Source organism: Paramisgurnus dabryanus, chromosome 19 (genome assembly GCF_030506205.2).
Source record: "Paramisgurnus dabryanus chromosome 19, PD_genome_1.1, whole genome shotgun sequence".
In the NCBI taxonomy this organism is placed as follows: Eukaryota; Metazoa; Chordata; class Actinopteri; order Cypriniformes; family Cobitidae; genus Paramisgurnus; species Paramisgurnus dabryanus.
The window spans coordinates 30,521,185-30,544,456 of record NC_133355.1 but is presented as its reverse complement, the minus strand read 5'-3'; the positions used below and the strand labels follow the sequence as shown (position 1 = coordinate 30,544,456).

General features: G+C 35.8%; 1 protein-coding gene across 10 annotated transcripts in view; it reads left to right on the top strand.

The window, feature by feature from the left end:
• The window catches only part of thrb (thyroid hormone receptor beta), a 136,533-nt gene that overhangs the window by 99,476 nt on the left and 13,785 nt on the right, over window positions 1-23,272 (top strand). For 4 of the 10 annotated variants that reach the window (XM_065290928.2, XM_073812749.1, XM_073812750.1 and 1 more), the window contains 4 exons: window positions 155-206; window positions 4,932-4,982; window positions 22,682-22,782; window positions 22,895-23,042. In XM_065290928.2, coding sequence (XP_065147000.1) covers window positions 155-206; window positions 4,932-4,982; window positions 22,682-22,782; window positions 22,895-23,042 — 352 coding nt within the window. Of the gene's footprint in view, window positions 1-154; window positions 207-569; window positions 635-4,931; window positions 4,983-21,331; window positions 22,060-22,681; window positions 22,783-22,894; window positions 23,043-23,272 lie in introns of those variants that run through there. The other 6 variants (XM_073812754.1, XM_073812753.1, XM_073812752.1 and 3 more) reach the window with 4 other exon arrangements.

Sequence of the window (23,272 nt, the reverse complement as noted above, 5' to 3'; positions counted from 1 at the left end):
ATAATTTGTTACAAATACAAACATGTTGCTACAATATATCCCGGTATGTAATTTTAAAGTTTCTTCAAGACAACATCTGTTGTGATGTAGATAGTTTCTATTTACTCATAAAATGAACATGCATGACTTGACTGATTCTTTGTCTCTTTCTCAGCATACACTGCTCCAACTGGCTCTGGGACGACTTGGATATTACACAGAGCGAGGTACCCTGAACTGCAATTTTATTTCTATCCGCAGGCCACTGTACCAGAGCCAAGAGTTCTGGTTTTAACTGCAGGAATTATTTGCCGTTTTCTCAAACTGTTTATGTAAAGCATAGCACAGTTTAAAAGTCTCAGCCTAAGACCACCCACAGTCCATTCATTGATTATTAGATTCATATTGCACATTAAACTGGAGAGCACTTTCTTGATCTAGAAACTTGGGCTTTGCAGACTTTTCTTAACTACAGACTACATGTCAGTTAGATGGTGTCTTCTTGACTAAGTGGAAAGTTTTTTTTTTTCTTTCTTCTTTTCTGTCTCTGATGTCATTTTTTATCTTCTTTTGTTTTTTTTGTGTGTCAGCAATCAGGGAGTCCATGGATGACATAAGAATGATGTTAAAGGCCTAATATAAAACAGTATGTCAGGTAAAGTTTTATTTCAGTCTGTGTTCTAAACACTCACAAAACAAATGAGCTGTGCGTTGTCTACATAGTCAGCTGGCTTTTGAGACAAAATCCACATCAACCGTGTAAAGAAGACTTCACTCATTGTTAATCCTAAAAAGCTAAAGCCACAATAATTTATTTCTATTTTGTTTACAATTTTGTAAAACATTTATGGAAAAATGTTTATCAAAAATTTACTTTTATTATTAATACATTGTAAGCCATGCCCTTACAGCCTTTATGTCTGGGCTACACATATGATGTCTTAAAATGCTGACTAGATAGACAGCTAAGTAGATTTGGGAACAGTGTTTCTTTGACATGTTTTTATTTATTTCATTACATTATAGCTATGTTGAATTTTAAACAATATTTGTCAAAGTGCGTACTTGGGAATTTTAAAAAACGGTTAGTTTCCTTTTTTTGCACTCTGGTCTCGCAGAATTCATGCTTTTTATATATCAGACTTTATTGGTTAATTGAAATTTTTTTATATCCTGATGAAACATTCGCTGTGTCTGAAATCGCCTACTTCCGTACATTATTCAGTAGTAGGCAAATATCAGTACATTTCAAATGTACTGTGGAGATCACATTTTTTTTCAAACTTTTTTTCTGAAATAATGTTAATCTTCATCACTCAAAATTTGAATGAATATTAGCTTTGTGTATACCAATGTTCTACCAGCAGGTTTTACCATATAGCCAAGCCACTTCAACAAATTTTAAAAAACAATTCAGGGTAGCAGTTGTCAGAAATGTCACACGCATGTGGGGCTCAAAGGGGTTCTACCTGGGCTGATATGTGGGGCCCACACGGGACACAGCTAATTTTGTCCTTAGCTTCCATGGTGGCCCCACATGTGTTAGCCCAGATGGGACTGATGATGGCCTCTTGATGGGCTCCATATAGGGCCCATAAGCAGGTAGCTCCCATTTGGTGCCTACAGAAATCTGTCTACGGTACATGGTTTAGTAATGGGACCCAGTTAGGTCTTATGTAGGTCTCTTATGGGCCACAACAGGTACACAAACAGGCTAATATATTTGTCTGAGTTACAGTATTTTACAGTAAATAACTGTAAATAAATAACATTACGTCTAATCCAATAAAATGCTATAGGTATTTAGTGAACAGAAATCAGTTGTTCATGTTTTTAAGCTTTAAGTTTATTTGAAATAATTTGAACATTACTATTATAACTTGTACATTAACAATTTATAAAATACACATATTTAAAAATAAATTTTATGCTGCTGAAAACTTTTCATCGCATTACTTTTAACGTCTTGACAAGCAAGCAGAGGATCCAAACATAATTACTTAATTTAACAAAACAAGACAAGACAAAAAAAGAAAACAGTCATCCTCGAATGGAGACAAAGAATAATCCACAGTACAAAACTTAACATGAGAAAGCACAAGCACCACATCCATCAGCGGCTGACAAAAGACAACTGAAACACTAGCGCAATATATTCACATGGGTAACAACAACATAACAAGACACACCTGGGCAGACAATCAACGGGGAACCAGTAAACAAAAGAACTACAAAATGAATACAAGCATGAGACAGGAAACAGAAACTTAAAAAAAGTTTCAAAAGTTTCCATGAAACACAAAACAAGACAGTGACACTCTTATTCAAAAAAATTTTTATTCAAACTTGCAGTTTGTGGCGGAACATTCGCGATGAGCACGTCCGCATTATATATGCTTAAATGCAACTCAATGAGGCTCAGCGGAGCGCCGTCGACTGACGCCGCGGTGTTTGAACAGAAACTGTCATGTGAGACTGAGGTAACGTTAGTGATAAACGCGATGTGCAAACATCTATTTGTGGTGGCCAATTTTAATTTTGTGGTGGACTGAGAAATAAATAAATATATGGGAATGTACAACGCTCTCATTTGTATGATGTCACAGCAGTAGGAGCCGCAAATATAATGACACGCCTATAATCCCTCCCACTGCGAAGTATTACTAAACTCGATGGAAAAGCTAACCACGCCAAAGTGAGGTGAGCTGACCCGACCCAAACTAAACTAAACCGTGGGGTACTATGCAATGGAAAAGCGCCATAAGTGGGCCCCAGATAAGATGCCCATTTTAATTCTATGCCCACTCTGTACCCATGTGGGCCCCACATAAATGTGTTTGCTGGATAGAGAACTTTAATTTGAATGACTTTAGCACGTCTGCGGCTACAGAACATTAATGGTTTCTCACACCGCTTTGGTGTAATCTTTGTACACATAGCTGCTCCTTGGTAAAGGTTATTATGGCCTTTTTAAATCTGCTGATAAGAGGCTTGTTTACTGCAGAGAAAGGCTTTTAAGTCTTTTCTTAAATAATACTGTAAGACACCTTATGCAAGGACAGATCCTAAGGGGTTGTGCACACCAAAACTTTTAGACGTGTCTGAAAACGCCTGGAGAACGCCGAATGGCAGCTGTTTCTCAGCTGAGTGCCAGCTTTCTTTAGCTCTGATACTTCAGCTGTGAGCCGATTGGTTGCTGTGTTAATGTTCCGCCCCTCCTCCACTGTGATTGGACAGCCATGTGCGAACTGACATTGATGAGCGGAGCTTTTCACTCAAAGTTGAATCTCTTTCAACTCTCAACGCTCAGCGCCGAGCGCGGAAAAAACGCTGAGCATCGGTTTTCAGAAAACTGTTAGCTGTTGGCTTATTTTAAAAAAGCCGTGCTTGTATTGGAAACAATTGAAAACATGCATCGGCCGCGGGCGTAGAACTTTTGGTGTGCATGCCCCCTTAAGCCTCATTCAGACCACCAGCGACTTTCTCGCTGTGTGTCGCACGTCTCTTTCAATAAGGCATTTAAAAATCTGGTTGTCATGAACAAATGAGTATCATCCACCCCAACTGACGAGAAAAGAATGATGTGAACTCCACTGCTTCGCTTCCATTGGTAGTCACTCCCGAATATCGTTCATCATCAAGTTCAACTTTTCTTAACTCTTTTATGCAACACTAGACACCCATACGGTCGCCAACAGTGCCTTACGCCCCATTCAGACAGCCAGCGGCTAGCAGAAGCAGAGCGACGCAATCTCATTCATTTAAATGGAAACCTGGTGACTTCCAGCGACACGAGCGAAAGTGACCGTTGCCAACCGTATGGGCGTGTCCAGCGACGCGAGAAAGTTAAGAAATGTTGAACTTTATGCAAATGTGGAGCGAATTTCGGGAGGACTACCAATGAGAACGAAGCAGTGGAGTTCACGTCATCCTTCTCTCATGAGTTACTGGAGTAGATAGTACTCATTTGTTTATGACAAGCAGATTTAGAAACGCCTCATTGAAAGAGACGAGCGACACACAGCCATAACGTCGCTGGCTGTCAGAATGCTGCTTTAAAATGCACACAAGTCATGTTTTTAATAAGGCATGTTTGTTAAAACTAGTTATATTTCCTAATTAAACAAATGACTAGTCCCTTTTTAAAATAATCCCTGTTCGGGAAACCACCCTTAAGTGATCTTTGAGTGATGAAGATTAACAAGTTTTATAAATTGTCACCTAATTTTGATCACCATTGTATGTGATATACAGGTAGGTAGCAATAAATGTATTCATGATGGTTAAATGCATTTCAAAAAATGCCGGGTTATTTTTAACCCAGTGTTGGGTCAAAAAGGGACCAACCCAGCCATGTGGTTAAATTCACCCAGAAAATGTTTATATTTGACCCAACAATGGGTAAGAAAAACTGCATTTTGTGTTGAAACAACCAGTATGTCTTAAATTACAACCCAACAGATTGGGTTCCTCCTTTTTGGCACATTTTAGAGTCTGTTTAACAACACCTGTGTTAATTATTATTATCACGGCAGTTGTTAGTACATAATAGGCCAACAATCATCTGGGTCACATGACTATGAAAATTTGGCAAATGTAATATGTCTGGAATATCCAGTTTATGTACCGCACGCACACACATACACAGCAGAACATAATGATTTAAACAGTTGATAAGTAAGTACTTCATTGATTTCAGATTTAGGGATTGAAACACACACACACACACACACACACACACAAAGAAATGAAATGAAAGGCTTTGCAGCAAGCTTGTTTTGTGATTATGGTCTGCTTTTGTGAAATCACAATGAGAATTCACAGTGACGGGATCATATAAAAGAGCAAAAGCTATTTTTTGTCTGCCTTGCTACAGTATTTGTTATTTGTCTGTCTTTCTCTCTTTCTAAATTTCATTGAAATAAGAGTAATGCCTTTTATGTCTATTTTAGAGCAAGCAGACAAATGCAACCCCCGTTGGAAAGATGAGGCCATGCAGAATGGTACAGTAACAACATCATCATCCATTTATTTTCTCTCTCCGATACGTATTTGTGTACTTTATAAGAGAAAATCATATAGTGTTATCAGAAGTTGAAAGAGTCTAGTTCATAACGTAATGGGTGGGCAGTGGTCAGAATGGTCATATTTTTACATATTTTCGGTGGCTGGTCACGTGTATTATTCTCTAATATAAACTAACAAGGGTTTATGGTGCTGTTGTACTTTCAGTTTACATTTATGATGCATCGTATTATTAAGCAAAACTCTTCATACTTCATGCAACTCTTCATACAACTCTCTTTAAGCTGCAGCTCCACGTTTGTCTGTAAATTATTAGATATTTTTTAATTTGTTTAAGTCAGAACTGTTGCTTTGTACCTCTAGAGGGCAGTAAAGACATACAGTAGGACTTCAGCTTAGTTGTCATTTTGTGACTTTTACTTTAAATCCTGCATGATGGACAAAACTAAATTGTAACATCATACAGCCAAAACATTATTATCTTTTTTCAGAATACAGCCCTTAACATAAGTATATATACTTTTAAGGGAAAAAATATAAAAATATTTATTAAATATTGCTTTTGTTGAATTTGTTCAACTTCAACATTAAAAATGTATGAACAGTTTGAAATACTGTATTACAGTTTTGTCTTGATTTCACAAAGTATTATTATAACGTATAACATATATAATAAAATATTAGTAAACATTAAACAGTGGGCAAAATATTAGCCGCTATTCAGTATGTTTTACAAAATATCCTCTAAACTACAGTAGTGAGTGCTGTGATTGTTATATGACAGCAATATTTAGACACCATCAATAACTTTAGCTAGAGTAATTGGTGATTTTTTTTCTAGAAACTGGAATATTGTCTGCTACTGTTTATCGTAGTCAGGTTCATTCATTTACAGTTTACTGAAATGCAACATGAAATATTAAAATTACCCAAAAGAATGTGAAATTACAATATTTTTGTGTATGTAAAGTCACTGTCTGCACTTTCATTAGATGGCACAAACAAATTTCTCTGCTTTATTTCCCGTCAGCAAAATCCATGAAACCATGAAAGTTGTTTAAAAATCAGCCCTTTGAAAAAATTTACAGTTGCTGCAAATCACTGCATTTACACTGCAATAAAAGTGAATAACAATAACACAATAAAAAAAACAATAAAAGCTTGTTTCTACAAATATTTAAGGTCATAGATACAGTAATTGTGTTTCCTGGAAAGTTTGAACTGACTCTAATCCAAGCAGCTTTAGAAAGCGTCAGCAGCTTTCCAGGAAAAGAGATTCACAGATTCATTTGTGTCTTTAGGGAATAAAATCATACAGTCACTAGCAGCGAAGAGCAATGAGATTTCCATGGTGATGTTATTTGGATGTAGTGATGCAGGTTTGTTTCTGGCCATCTTGGAAACCTAGACAAGATTAGTGTGGGTCTGTCCGAAAAATGTGTCATGATTGTTCGTATAATGAATATAAAACTCTACAGCATCAACAGATTTTCATTCGCAAACCCACATCGCAAAGCCCGTCTGTCAAACTTTGTATTGATTTTATGTTTGTTTTATTTTATTAAGTTGTTTCCTGTTACACAACTGACATAATTCATGAATTACATAGACTGGTTGTCAATACTGACTCTATTATATTCTCGGTATTTAACCAGTAGGTAGCCCAAACTTTTCAGGCACCTTAAGACATGGTGCTTAAGAATTCTGCCAAGTTTACTAATAAATTGCCATTGTGTATAACTAATTCACGAAATTTACTGCATCCTAACGAGATTTGGCAGCATTATCTTTACTGAAATAGCTGAGGGACCCCCTAAGTATAATTTTTACTACTTATAGAGGGTCCCTAATGCCTTATGGGGTACCGGATCCCCCAGTCCCCCCAATTTGAGTCCTGCCACTAAACACATATTGGTCTGTACTGCATCTTAAATAAAATGTGTGCAATGCCCAAATGCAAGAACTTTTTCCAGATAATTTTTTAGGCACATTTTGCATTTATACATATCACACATAAAATTTTTTGGAAACATATAAACTTGTCATCGTGATCGACAACACTATTATCCTCTATCATGTCAGCTGGTAAAGTTGCAGCAAGACATAAAGTTTTACATTCTGTTAAACTTGGGGTTGCTGTTATCAGCACTCATTTTTGTTACAGATTAAAGGGTTAACAATGTCGCAATGTTACCTTTAGCTTGCTGAATGGGAGAATGCTGACATTAGGTATAGGTTTTATTTTTTAGCTAATATCGGTTTTAATATAACAGTCTGTCGACAATCTTACAAACAGCTAACTTTTTCTTGTAATGCTATTGTACATTTTAATGGAATATTGCAAATTCTTTATGTATAGTATAATTGCCCTGTTTATAAATGAAGAGCTCAGATGCATTATATGATCATCAAATACTTTCGCTTCAAATTCATTTAATCCTGGCCTCAGGCCATTCAGAAATAGCGCTTTGTTGCCAGAATCTGTTGTTCACATGTCTGTTGAATCACATGTAAAACAACCGTGGATCAAATTCAAACTTGGGTCCATTGTGAGTACTTGGACGTGAAAGCAACCCAAATGTGGCAGACATATGTATCACAGCTGCCCCTAATCTGTGCTTCAGATTCTGAATTTCATCATTGGCAATGTTTCTACACAGCTAGCAAAAAACCGAGACAGTGAATTGATGGCTAACGGTAGACCCAATGTAGTCCGGCTATGAGTAACCCACTTCTACCGTAAATAACCTTGAATTTGGTTACATGCAGTTTTTGCCAAAATAATTTAGAAGTACTGCATTCCATCATGTAAGAAGAAAAGTCAACAGGTATTCAAGGTGTTTGATTTCATTTGTTATGCAAAGAACGACCAAAAAAAAAAAAACAATCCTGAAGTGACATTTGTGAAAATATTTATAAGCTGGAACGGCATGTCCGCTTTTTTATAATGCTAAATAACAAAATATCTTATTACTTTTTCATATGCTATCTTGGTGCATATAAATCACAAACATTCTTGAAACTTGGCATGTATTGATATACTGTATTACAGTTTTTCTGAATTACTAAAACACATTTTTTGTAACCATCACTCATTTTCTCAAATCCTTAAACACAAATCCCAATTTTAAACAAAATTCACAGAACCCCTGACTCTTCTAGCAAAATCAAACAATTCCTTCAAAACCATTTCACTTGTACTCAAAATCAAACTAAGCTTTCAAATCATACACACATAAGTCTATAATATAAAACACTACACGCATCCATTAGACACTACCTTAAAAAATGGAAAACACAACATCCAGGAGATCTGCTTACAGAAAAATACATGTTTATTGTACATAACAACACACTTGACAAATACTGTTAAAAATCTATATCACTGTAATCACAAGTTTAGTTCAGTGAATATAGTGAATAGTTTACTGTAAGTACTGTAAGTAATAGTAAGTTTTCAATATTACTGTAAGCAGCACTTGTATTTTTTTAAAAGTCAGCAATCCAACTGCAAATTATGCCAATTGCATCGTCTCTGGTGTCTTTTTCTTCCTCATACTCTTCATCTGCCTCTCAGACTGTTTCCAATCCACACAATTGGTAAAAAATACCATTAGATAAAAGTGTGTAGAATTTTGAGTTGTTGTGTTTACTCGATGATAACGGTGTTTTAGTTGTGTTCAACTTTTGCCTGCCTGTGTTTAGCATTTATCAAACAAGTGCATTGCAGTGTGAAATGTGTGTTTTAGTGAGAAGTTTTGTGTTTAGTGTTTTGCAAAAAGAGTGCATGATTTGACAAATGGGTTTAGGCCACTATGAATTCGGTTCAGAGATTGGGGTTTAGTGTTTCAGCAATTCAGAAAAACTGTAAGACACGCATACTTGCTTAAAAAATATTGCTAATGTACAAAAGATCTTATGAGAGATTTTCTTTATTTTCTATTATTTCTAGGGCTGTCAAAATTAACCAATCCAATGCTCTGAATGGTCATTAAACATCTAAAATGATCTTTATTTTTACGTTTCCTGAGAGGTGTACCATCCCAAATCCATAATCTAAAGCAAAGATGCGTCTTCATTAACTTGCTCGTATTTTGGTTTCATTTTTAAAGCATGCAGAAATTATAGAAAATAGACTGCAGGACTTGCTTGTTGTTAAAAATATTATTAAGAGAGATGGAGCATGCACACAAATGTGCGAGTGCTCGACCCTGATATATATAGACAGGTATGACCTATAATCTGTTGTATCTGAAGTGAATGTTTGTTTAACTGTTATTAAACAATAAAAGAAAAAACATATATTTAACATATACAGTAGGGCCCTATTTTAATGATCTGAAACGCAAGTGCGAAGCGCAATGCGCAAGTGACTTTGTGGGAGGATCTTGGGCCGTGTTGCTATTTTTCCGGCGGGAGAAATAACTCTTGCGCCAGGTGCAAATCAATAAAGGGTTGGTTTGAAGTAGGTTCATTATTCATAGGTGTGGTTTGGGCGTAACGTCAAATAAACCAATCAGAACGCTAGCCAACATTCCCTTTAAACGCAAGGGCGCAAGTTCCATGGCGGGTTGCTATTATTATAACGGATTTACCAGGCGCACGCCAGGAGCGGTTCAGAGAAGATGTTTTGTATGGGGATAGGAGAAACCCGCCCAAATCAGCGTAGGTTAAACAGGCGTGAGAGGAAATAGCCACAGTCTCATCAGCTGGCATCCCCAGGACGTTGCGCCAAGCGCTACTATGATGTCAGGAGACGGGGGAATCCCAAGCTTGCCAGCATAAATCGGGCACGCCGTGTAACGGGAGGTGGATCTGCCTCTACACAGATCTGCGTCCACCCTCACCGCTGAAAGGGTTTGGGGGCTTTGAAATCGGACCCAAGAAACGCAAGCAGTCCAATCCCAAAGAACACTTACAAATCAAGTTCATATACATGAAGGTTTCTTATGAAAACATTTTAATTATTATTTACATAAAATAAACGTAATACAGCCACACAACAAACTTATGAAAATATTTTAATCGTTATTTGCATGAGAATTTTTTAACGCAGCCACACAATAATTAAAAACTATCACCACAATGCTCACCACTATGATTTCCCTTATCTCATGTGTTAATATTTTTTAGTGTAACAATTTATGATTTGCCAAAATAACTGTTGCATCTGTGTAGATTAGATAAGCATAGTGTGTGCGCATTGTGCACGCTATACATTATGGTCAAGCATGCGCCCTTAAAATAGCATAATGAACAAAGCGCAACGCGCCATTGACTTTAGACTAGTTTTTTTTTGGTCAGTGGCGCAATTGTTTTTTGAAACTGCAAAATAGCATCAGGGATGGTTTGCGCCGGAACACGCCTCCTTTTTTGCGCTGAACCGCCCACGGAGCGCAAGTTCATTCCCTAGTTTGCCGACGTGCGTCTGTGGAGGGAAAAACCTGCTGTGCGCCGGTGCAAAATACGAATGATACATGCGTCACTGACAAAGTCAATTGCGCTGGGTGCAAGATAGGGCCCATATTGATATTGTTTTTGCTCTGCATAAACAGGTGTAGTTCTGTCATGTTTTATTAGATTCCAACAAATCATGCATTGTTTTAAAGTTTTTAAATAGAGAATGTTAAAATATAAATAACCAATTTTTGAAATTTTGCTCATCTAAACTCAATTTGCCAGCACAGGTCACAAATGATGCAGCAGCAAACAGAAATGGAGAAAGAACAAGATATTCTAAAGGGAAAATCCTATATAAAACTATGGCTGATGGTTCAGTTGAAACTGTAAACAGGCTGTTGTAAACATACATTTGCATATAGCATATTTGTCCAAACCATGTTGATTAGAGCATTAAAAACCTGAGAAGTGTTAAATTTAAGTAAATTAAGAACAGATAAAAATGTGAGATTAATTTGCGATTTATCGCAAGTTAACTCATGAAATCATTCGATTAATCTAGATTAAATATTTAAAATCTATTGACAGCCCTAATTATTTCTATACTTTATTTCTTATGTCTCTATGGTTTGTAGAGTATTCTGTAAAACAATACATAAGTGCACTAGTACCAGTCTCATCAAGTCTAACATAGTATACATAGCCATGGGTACATTTTTTTAAGAACAGAAAAGATAAAGATAAAAAAAAGAAAAAGATATTAAACTCTGTATTAGTAAGTGAGGTGTTGATGGAAAAGTTTTGTTCTAAAAGACGGCTACAGAATCAGCAGATCTTGTCGTAACCAGCAGATCATTGATTGGGAGATGAGCAATGGCCAGCACAGATTCTTGAGAGCGTGTTTGTATGTTTATATTAAAAGCAGCCTGGTTAAAGCAGGCAGAAAGATGAATGTCATGTGTATGATACAGTATGATGACAGTGTTGACAGCCATCTGTTGTGTCTTCATGGGCCCCTCAGGATTTTGCTTCAGATGAGGGCTCGCATCCCACCAACACTGATCCACAATGACAAATCCTCCTGCTTCAGCGTGATAACAGCCTTTGTCTTTCAGCCATTATTGTAAAGAGTGTCAGTCCATGTTTAGGTCATGGTGACTGTGGTTGGCATGTATGCAACTAAGCATTGTACTCCCATATAGTGTGGATTTTATTTTTTTTAATTTAGCTTTCAAATAAAGAGGTTTGCGAGAATAAACGAAAATAAACCCTGTGAGGTTTCTGAGCCTGACCGGTGCCCACTGCTGCTTTATTTGTGCTGGGCTTTTTATAGATATTCATTACAGATTTATCATACATGTAACTACTGTATAGCCTTTTACTGCTGATCCTGGTTCAGCTGTCTCATGAGTTTAAACCCTTCTGCCATCTCTGTTCAGGCTGAAACCCTTTCATATTCTGCATCTAATGTCTTTTAAACTTCATGAGTAAAAAGCACAGCTGCTAAAGAGATTGAACTGTATACGGCATGCACCATGGAAAGTGTTTGGGATAAAGGTTACTGTGTACTTGGTTTGGCCACAAACTTTGTCCAATGTTGTTTGAATAAAAAACTCACATAATAAGCTATGTCTAGACCAGACAGTGATGACTCATGTGTATAATCTGGTTCAAAACGTTTGTTTTGGCACCGTCTTTGTGAGTAAAAGTAGGCCTTCTGTAAGCTGAGGTTTTGTTTGTATAATCCTGCAGTAACTAATAAGGTGCTTTTATAATAACTTCAACAACAGCAGTGCGTAAGTGTTCAGAGAGGTTTATTTCACCATAACATTGATGCTGAAAGACCAGTCATGGTAGAGGTCTCTCATAAAATACAGAAACAGCATTCATGATCTGGCAAATTTGAATGTAACTTCGCTTTTTACCTGTGTTTCATGAAGTTAGCTTTAAAGTGAACTAGCAGTAATGCCCAGACTTATGACTGTAGACAATATTTGTCAGATATGCTCAAAGAAACCTTACATGTTACAGCTTAAATCCTTCGATACCATAGTCAAGTTTAAGGGAAGATTTACTAAACTGCGTTGGAGCGCAATTTCAAAAAAGCGCTGATGGGAGTGGTAATATCTGCTGGTTATTTACTAAAAAAGTAATAACACAGCTGATTTCCATAATCACAAACACAATCTACTAAGAACAGCGCAAATTAGCTTAGGGTGGCAAATAAGCAGAGCTGATGAGGTGCGCTTCAATTCGGGGTGTTTTATCCCAGCCAATGAAACCATAGTAGGCCTACATTGAAAAGAACTGGAGGACAAAAAATAAAGGTTTACAAGAAGTTTGGAAAAGTCAGGTATCGTGACTTCTAGTGACTCCTCTTTTATTTAATTCAGCAAATAATAAATAACATGGCTTGGCAAACAATATTTTTTAATAATATGGCATCCCAAATAAACTGTTACATGTTAAAACAATCCTCTGCTTTGTATCACACGCTCTCTGTCATGCCTTTTCTTTTAGCAACAATTGCATCCATTTTGAGCGCAAAATGATTTACTACATGCTTTTTTGGTGTTAAATAATGTCGTAAATACCAGTCATAACACACGCAAACATGAATAAATCGCGTTGTGTGAATCATTAAAATATTCTCCTCACTTAAATTTTGCGTCTGAAAGGTAAACTCCTAGAAATGCATATGCAATAAGGTCAGTCACAAAAATAACTAAACACCTCAGCTCTAATTATCCTGCGTGTCTTTAGTAAATCCCAACAGTCGTTACTTAACGGCAAAGTGATGGTTTGCACTGGGACAAGCTGTTAGTAAATCTGGCCCTAAATCTCTGACAACAACTAAAGTTGTGTAGTTGTGATACGTTGCTACTACACATTTGGGTAACAGTTTAGTATGGGGAACACTTATTAATTATTAATTATGACTTTTGCCTCAGTAAACTCCCAATTTACTGCTAATTAATAGTTTATTAAGGTAGTTGTTATAGCCGTTTTAAGTATTGGATTGTGTTAAGGGATGTACAATATGGTCATTCAGAACAAGGCATTAATATGTCCTTAATAAGCACTAATAAACAGCCAATATGTAAGCTAATAAGACACTAGTTAAAAGTGAGAATTGGTCCCTATACTGAAATGTTACCCACATGTGTAGCCCTTTGTATCTATTAATGATTTTGACAAGTTTTGTCATGGTGTGCCTTTTTCCAGGTCGTCCTTGAAAAGGATTTTTAATTAGAACGGTTAAATCAAAAATTTGAATTAATTAAATAATGTCCTCGCTGGAAATTCATGAAGATAAATAAAATCATATTCTGACCATTATTGCTAGCACTCAAAAAAACGCTAGCACGCTGAAAAAGTTTGAGAACCACTGTTCTACTAAACCTGATAGAGAGACTCTATGGATTCTCAATCTGGGGGCCCTGAGGTGATGCTGGGGGTGCACCGGATAAATTACATTTTATACAATAAATAAATGTATTATAAATTCTGTGTAATTAAATAAAAAAAAAGTTTACTAACCAACAGCACTACATTGTATAATTTAATATGTTTTGGTTCATTCAAATATTACGTTTTGGAATGCTTTATGTCCTAAATTTTCTTTGGGGGGGCCACGTAAGGATACACCGTATACAAGGAGGGCCGCACGCTTATAAAAGTTTAAGAACCACTGCTCTATTTATTTATTCAGCTATTTATTGCTTTAAGTAGACCAGGGTATCCCAAATCTTACCCTGGGGGACCGGAGCACTACAGAGTTTAGGTCCAACCCTAATCAAACTTACCCACCTGTGATTTTCTAGTGATCATGAAGACCTTGATTAGCTTGCTCAGGTGTGTTTCATCAGGGTTGGAGGCAGTGCTCCAGCCCTCCAGGGAATGATTTGGGGAATTCTGATGTAGACTATTGTTATGAAAGTACACATGAACGCTGCAGAATTTTTTTAATAATGCGTAGTGCTATTGCATGTTACTGTGATGAGACGTGAACTTGAGCACAAATGTTATCCGCATGTTCACAATGTATTTTTGGATCCGATTGAGAAAATACTACGATTCACGCTTTACTTTTCATGCATACTTTTCTCCCGCTGATTGGATCACTGATCGGAGTACACTACTCCCACCAATGCGATACATTATTGCATCCGATCGACCTCACTTGTATTAATTAAGGTGTTTAAATGAAGGCTTTTAATACAATTGAGCCATCAATTAGATTATAAACGGATTATTTGGTTTTATGTAAACATACCTAATATATTCTTTCGTAAATCTGACCCTGAGCCTACTGTGGTTGTTTTATTTTTTATTTTATTTTATTTTATTTGTTTATTTGAAAAGGGACAATGTACACGTATCAACATTCATAACAAATGTAACTGAACCCGAATTAGCCACAGGCTAGTTTTCATCGGCAGTCCCTTTGCCAGATGTTAATAGGCATCCTAAAACAGAAACTGTTGTGATACAATAAAATAGTTAAGAAAATACAAGAGGTAAATTTATACTATAATAAAATCACAACCAATCAAATGACCAAATAATATATAAATATATATACACATGCATATACATACATACATACACATATATACACATATATATATATATATACACATATATATATATATATATATATATATATATATATATATATATATATATATATATATATATATATATATATATATATATATATATATATATATATATATATATATACATATATATATACATATATATATATATATATATACATATACACCCATAATATACATACATATACACCTACACATATAAATACACATTTAGGAAGTGATAAAAAAAGATAAAAGATGATACAATTACTATTAATAGATGGGAATGTTCAGTGTTGACAATATTGATTATCATTAAACCATTTCTTAACATTAACCTTAAAAGTGTAGTAGGATGGCGACTCTCTAATTGATGGTGGAACTGAGTTCCATTGATGTACTGCTGTAAATGAAAATACAGCCTGACTAAATGCAGTTTTTTTTAATGGAATTATACAGTCCCTCCTTGCTGCGCCTCTTGTGATTCTATTTGCATTCGATTTAAAATTAATAAGGCCGAGTAAAGGTGGGGGAGCTAAGTTATGTAAAATTTTGTAAACTAAACAAACATTTCTGTACTTTATGAGGTTTACCCAACTAAGCAATGTATATTTTTTTTAAATTTGGCAATGATGGTAACGAATTGGCTTTTTATCTAAAATTTTGAGAGCTTGCTTGTATAATGATTTCAGTGGTTTTAAAACAGTCGAGTGCGCATTGGACCAACTTATCATACAGTAAGTGATGTAAGAGAGAATCAATGAATGGAAATATACCTTAGCTGCTTTAGTTGATAAGTAGTTTCTGATATACCTAAAATTTGCCAAACTAAACTTTACTTTATGACAGACCTTTTTTATGTGTGGTTTGAATGTAAGATTTGAGTCTATATGAACTCCTAAATATTTATATTCTGATACAACTTTTAGTGTATGTCCTGAAATTAAAATGTCTTGTTCTATGTCTATAGAAGAGTTTTTGGAAAGATACATACAAACTGTTTTTGAAATATTCAATTGTAAACAACAATGATCAAGCCAGGATGTCACCTTCCTTAAAATCTCTGTTAGCTTAATTGCAACCTCTGCAGCAGTCCCACCATGAGTAAAAATAACTGTATCATCGGCATACATTAAAACATCACAATTTTCACACACCAACAGTAAATCACTAATATATAAGCTAAAAAGGGTTGGACCAAGTATTGAGCCTTGCGGGACCCCAGTTGAAAGACATAGGGGATTAGATTTATAATTGCCAATTTTAACATATTGAGTCCGGAGTGAAAGATAAGATTTAATAAGACTGACTAACTCTGAGGAGAAATTAAAATTCTGTAATTTGTATAATAAAATATTATGATTAACCGTGTCAAATGCTTTTTTTAAGTCAAGGAACACGGCCTCTACTACCCCACCTTTATCCAGTGATGCCTTCACCTTTTCTATAAAGTAACATGTAGCCGTTTCTGTCGAGTAGTTAGCCCTGAAACCAAATTGCAATGGATGCAATGGAAAGGAACTATTATTTAAATAATCTATCATTTGTTTGTTAATTAATTTTTCAAATACTTTTGAAACTATAGGTACAACACTAATGGGCCTATAATGTGAAGTCAGCTGACGGTCACCACCTTTAAAGATAGGGGCCACAACAGCAGGCTTCCATAAATCAGGGAACCATCCTTGGGTCAATGAGATATTAATTATACGTGTTAATGGGATGACTATTGAGGAATTATTCTCTTTCAGCATTAGTGTATCCATACCATAGATGTCCTTAGCCCTTGAAGGTTTTAGAGATGCAATTACTTTTACAACCTCATCCTCCGACACTGATCTGAGTATTAATGGTGACTCTGTAGTATTGACTATATGTACATTATTTTGTTGTACTGAAAAACATTGGGCAATAGAATCTACTGACTCAACAAAATATTGATTGAAGGCTTGTGCCACTTCAATCGGGCTCTCCAAGATAGTGTCATTAACTTTTAATACAATTGGCTTAGTTATACTAATGTTTTGACCAGTTAATTTTTGAATCTGGCTCCATATGGCTTTAGAGTTGCCATTTGAATTTTCAGCAATTATAATAAAAAAATCTGCCTTTGCTTTTCTCAGTTCTCTAATTACTAGATTTCTTAGCCTAACGAAATTAAACCTATCAACGGACAACTTTGATTTTGTGGCCATTTTCAAAGCAGTGTCCCGTTCCTTCATTAATTTTAAAACTTTCTCATTGATCCAGGGAAGACTTTGTTTCTTGTTTTTACATTTAATATTAATTGAAAATTCATGGATTATAGATTGCAATTTTTGTGTAAAAATTTGACTGGTCATTTCTAAATCATTATCAGGCAGTAACTCATCCCATTTTATACTTTGTATGGCTGCCTTGAAATCTTCTTGTTTGCTTTTCGGGATACCAAAGAATTCCTTATTGGCAGCATTCATAATCCGCGTGCAAGTAAGTTTTCTTGATATTAGCACCATATTGTGATCTGATAGACCAGTTATCATATTAAATGATTTTGTAATCCTTTCCGGTTTATTACTAAATATAAGGTCAATTTGGGTACTAGAGTTGTTAGTTATTCTTGTTGGACCTTTAACCAATTGAACCAAATTAAAACCATCAAAAATTTGCTTAAGTTTAATTCTTGAAGACTTATCTCCCCAGTTTAAGTTAAAATCACCCATTATTATTATTTCTTTCTTAAAATCAAATTGCCACAATACAGACTTAAATTTTTTATAAAAACTAATATTCGAGTTAGGCGGTCGATAAATTACTACAATAGTATAGGACATCTGAGGCGAGATAGTCATATTCAAGGCTAAACATTCAAGATTACTTGGGTTTTGCAACTGAATCTCTTTACATTGGATGGTGTTTTTTACATATATCATAACTCCACCCCCTTTCTGCATCTATGATAAAACTATTATTATCTGTGTTTAAAATGAAGAAAGCATCCACTGCTGTTTACCGTTGTTTTGATGGGCCGCTTATTCATAATATAGCAACACATTACCGAACACGAGAAAGAGCAGCAGCAGTAAATCTAATAGAAAGTGAAGAAAGCTACATAGAACAGGTATACATACAGGTATTTGCTGTCATTAATATACTTTTTATATTAATGAATAGACGGTTTCATCTGACTCACACACGTTGTCGAGAATACGCGCCTCAACCGGTCTGTATTTATTTATCGGTCTGGCTAAGTGGCTAAACTGATTTCTGAAACAAATACTTGCTGGTAAAATGTTTTGATTTGTTTTTGTTATCAGTACAAAGAAATGTATACAAGTTTGTAACTATTCCTTTAATGTATTTACTAATGTTTACTGATAAAACATTATTGTAAAGTGTTACCAATTTCATTTATCAGAGGTAAATTAGTAATAAATAATTTCCACACATATCGGACATATTAAATTGCCATTTTTAGGTGTTAATAGTACAGTATTTTGTAGCTAAATTTAGTAGTTATTTTTCCTAAATGTGTTTCATTTCATTTAAACAGCTGCCATGTACTGTAATTTTTACTCTTTGAAATCAGTCTGGTTATTTCCCAGAGTAAATTTTATTCTATAGAAAACAAAAATTCAAATATGTTGCCACCAGTCGAACATTTCCCCTGGGTTTTTTATTAAGCACAGATTATGATATTAAGATGATTAGTTAATTGATCGGTGTCCTTGATTGCTCTGACTACAAAATGTCTAGATTATGTCTAGATCAGTAACCGTATTGATCAGTTATGTCTAGATCATTAATAGTATTGATCGAAGGCCTCTTGCCATTAACCGGTCAGTGAGCAAAGCTTGCTTAACAGACTTCATGCCAGCCTGCATTTTCTTACAAATTACGTTTTGAGTCAATATAATGCATGAGCCTTTTGTCTGTGGGTAATTGACATTTGTTGGTGTGGTTGGGGAGTCTCTCAGGGACGAGACAATATTTTGTTGTTCTTCCCCTCAGGTCACCCTGGCTGTTTGGTTAAGGTGGCCTCAGTGTAGCTCTCTGCTCAGGTAACGATGGGGACATCTGGCTCAGAAAGCCATGTCAACCCAGGCCCTATCCCCAAAGCTATGAGGGCCGCCATCTGAAAACTGTACGTGACCAGCCTTAAACCCCCAGGACCTCATGTGATCGAGCCAACAGGGAATAAATTGGTGTGAAAGTCTGGTTGTAGATGCAAAAGTGCCCAGGGCAGCCAAACTGAACACATACAGGAAGTTTCTGCGTAAATCAAAGGCAAATGTGTCAACCCACAGTAAGACAGTGAGGACAGTGCAGTTATGGAGATGTTTTGGGAAGAATATTAGGAAGTTCTTGATGACTTGAGTTTCTCTGATACTTCTAAGGGTTTGGGGTTGGATGGCGAATGTTGAGATAGCTTTGAATAGGAGAAATCTTGGAATGTGAGTCAGGTAAGTTTATCATTTTTCATGCTTCTGAAATTCCCCAGAAGTGTTTCTTCATTTATGGTATGATAACATTAACATACTGCATACTCAGATTAGTTTAAAAGTAATTGTTCACCTGTTTACTGGCGTTTTTTGTTCGGACATTGGTGTAAAATGTGCCATGTCTGCATACTGTATTCATTCATTGGGGATGACAGTATGATGTTGACCGTATAAAGTTCAGTTGAAATGCTCAATCTGGCAACGGGTGCTGGTTGTAAAGCATTAGATCTACAGTGGAATTTTCCCTTTTCAAATTAAGAGCAGCTACCCAGTACTTGAAGTGTTTTAGATGTACATGTTTTATATGGTATTTTGATGACTTTTGTTGACCCTAGACCACAAAACCAGTCATAAGTGCCAATTTTTTTGAAATTGTGATTTATACATTATCTGAGAGCTGAATAATTAGGTTTCCATTGATATATGGTTTATGAGGACAATATTTGAACTACTGTATTTGAAATTCTGGAATCAGAGTTTGCAAAAAATCTAAATATTGAGAAAATCACCTTTAAAGTTGTCCAAATGAAGACATTAGCCACGCATATTACTAATGCTAAATTAATTTTTTTTAGATTTATGGTTTACAAAATAACTTAATGGAATATGAATTTTAAATAATATAATAATTAAAAATAAAACATTTTAACCCATATAATGCATTGTTTGCTATTGCTAAAAAATATATCCATGATATACTGTCCGTTTTGGAGATTTTTACTAATGCCAGGTTGTAGAGATGTGCAGAAGTGTGTCTGAATGTTGTTTTGTCGGTTAAAGTTCTTTATGAAATCCCTCTAAAGATTAAGCTTATGTGAGGCCGTCACCTCATCATAAAGTTAAACTGGTATCAGGGCGAAGCTTTGCCTAAGATGCACTTGCTATAAACAGCTGGTACCTGCTGCTACGTTTGGCTGGCTGTGACTTATCTCTCAGCATCCCATCCTAGTTTTAAACTTTTCTTGGTTTACTTGGTTGTTTCTGTACTGTAGTTGTATGTAATTTGGAATCCCAGTCATGTATTGTTTTGTTGCTCTTACACTTTTATAGTTTCTTCTAAATTATTTGTACAGCACCTTGTGATTTGCTTATGTCTAGATAGGGATGGAAGCCAGGTACTTTATACCGGAAAGCCAACCATATTTTTTTATTTTTATTAAACACAATAAAGTTTTTTCATAAAATTTTGAACACAAATGCTAATAATAATCTATTACACTGTGATTTGGTTGGTCAATGGCAGCATCTGCAGTCAATTATTTGGGTATGATGCCTAACTAGCCCATAGCTGACCGACAAAGTTACCTCCATTGCTGTTTTAGTTTTATGTATTTTTAATCCAATATAATAAACTTAAATCTATATTTTATGTTCTTTTATAAATATATTTGCTAGGCTGAATGAGGATAGTTGTAAAAAGTCTATTAAAGTAAAAACTGTAATAATTTACTTGCACTTTATATGGCACAGTCTGAAGTTAAAGACTATTAATTGTCTCTTTATATGCAATGAATTATTGTGAGGCAGTTACTTTGAGCAATTGAATAATTGATTAAATTAAATGTAGGTTTTTACATATATGCCAGACAGATTAAAGACAGGACAGGACTATTTATTTTGTCTTCCCCTTACATCATTTATGCCATCAAGTTGTCTTAGCAGGTGTCATCTGTTGCTTTGCTCTAAAGTTTAGGATTATGCTGAATAACACAATCAATACATGATCACAGCTTTATAAAGGATGAAGTGTTTATTTTTCAAAATCAGTAAACTTTTGTTTGTAGATTTGTGTTTTTTTATTTTTAAATCAACAGCTTAACTTTGACATTGTATCACATATTATTGTCTTATTACATACGCTAATGTCGTATTTAATGTTTTAAAGGTGCATGTCTTAAATTCGAATGTGTTCATGTGTGTCATCATATAAGTCTTGCGTTCGAGGATGTGACATCCCAGTCTGCTCAACCTTTTGGATTTGTCCGGTGTCAGATTAGACAAAAGCGTGCTTAGAAATCTTCCACCCAATTTGGCAGGGCAAGGGACAAATGGGGCGGGTGTATTCTCCATATATAAGACCCCGTGTCCTCCAGACACCTTTCACCCAGCTTGCTTCATGACTTGAAGTGTCTTACAATTATATTATCGTATGCTTTTCTATGCAACTGTCGCGTACTAGTTATTTTTAAGCTAAATTATTTTAGTATTTTTTTTGTGCCTTTTGAAGAGTTTTGTAATGAATTACTGCATGTCAGACATGTATGACATGGCCCACGGCGTTAGTGGGGGGTATTCGGTCCCGTCCGGAGGCGAGTACTGCATGTACGGTGGTGAAGGGCCCGGTTTCAATCAGTGTGAGCTACAGCCGTTACATCACCACCCTCCCAGCATGGAGCAGGCCTGGCCACCCGGCCAGCCCTATGGGTGCCCGTTTTCTGGGGGTAACCCTGTTTTCAAGAGCGAGTTATGCAGCATGGAGGTCCCACTCAGTCACTACCATCAGCCTGATTTCTACCCTGACAGCAGGCAGGACTTTTCTCAGATACAGTGTATGCAAGAGGCACAAAAGAAAGGTATCGAGAGCTGTTTTAATAGTAGGGCTGCTCTTGTGTAGTAGCCTTCACCCGAGGTTCTGTTGCATGTTGTTTTACTTTGAACGTGAACTTTTGCTGGAGGTTTTGGGTTTTACTGTACTGTGAGACTTTTTGGCTTTTGAGCACAGGAAGATTTTGAGCTAATAGTTGTCGTGCTTATACATCTGAGTTACATCATAATGTCATTTGCTAGTCCTGTTCTGATTTATGACCCAGCCTGTGAACATGCCACATGCCCTTGATTTGTGTTTTCATTGTTATTAGTCATTGATATGCTGTAACAGTGACTGTAAAGTTTCTTTTTAAAATGGGGGAAATTTGAGTCATAAGTTTTTGTCTTTTAGTAGTGTATTGATTTTCAGGGCTGTTGTATGTTTTATTGATTGCGAACGACACGCTGGAAGCTTAGAGCTTATTGCTCAATGCTCCTGACCTACTTGAGATTTATTGATCACATATTGATTCTGAGCTGCTGTCAGCTGCCAAACTTAATAGCCTTTTGTTAGCGCTTGGTGTTTTATTGAATACAATGTCATTTTTCCAAACATGCTGAGATTTGCAGATTAAGCGAGATGTTTTACTGTACTTGTAACTTTTTTAGGGTACATACCAAGTTACCTGGACAAGGATGAGCTTTGTGTTGTGTGTGGGGACAAAGCAACCGGATATCATTACCGCTGCATTACCTGTGAGGGCTGCAAAGTGAGTGTTTTACATCAAACTTGTTTAGTTGCTTTTTGTAGCTCAGCCTCTCGATGAATGACTCTTAGAACTGAATGACTTTATATGAAGTCCTTGTTTCTTGTTTCCAAAGGGTTTTTTCCGGCGTACAATTCAGAAGAACTTAAACCCGACATACGCTTGCAAGTATGAAGGGAAATGCGCCATCGACAAAGTCACGCGGAATCAGTGCCAGGAATGTCGCTTCAAGAAATGCATTGCTGTCGGCATGGCAACAGACTGTGAGTATTCCATATTTAAAATACACACCAGACTGTGGAGTTTACTTTGAAGTTTATTAAACCACTTCTAGTCATCATAAAATAATATAAAGTAGAAGAGCTATAGCTGGTCCTCGTCAGGAATTAGCAAATTTTTGTATTTTCTTTCAAAAAGTAAACCATCTTGCCTTTGATGATTATGGGCCCTATTTTAACAATCTAAGCGCATTGTCTAAAGCGCACAGCCTAAT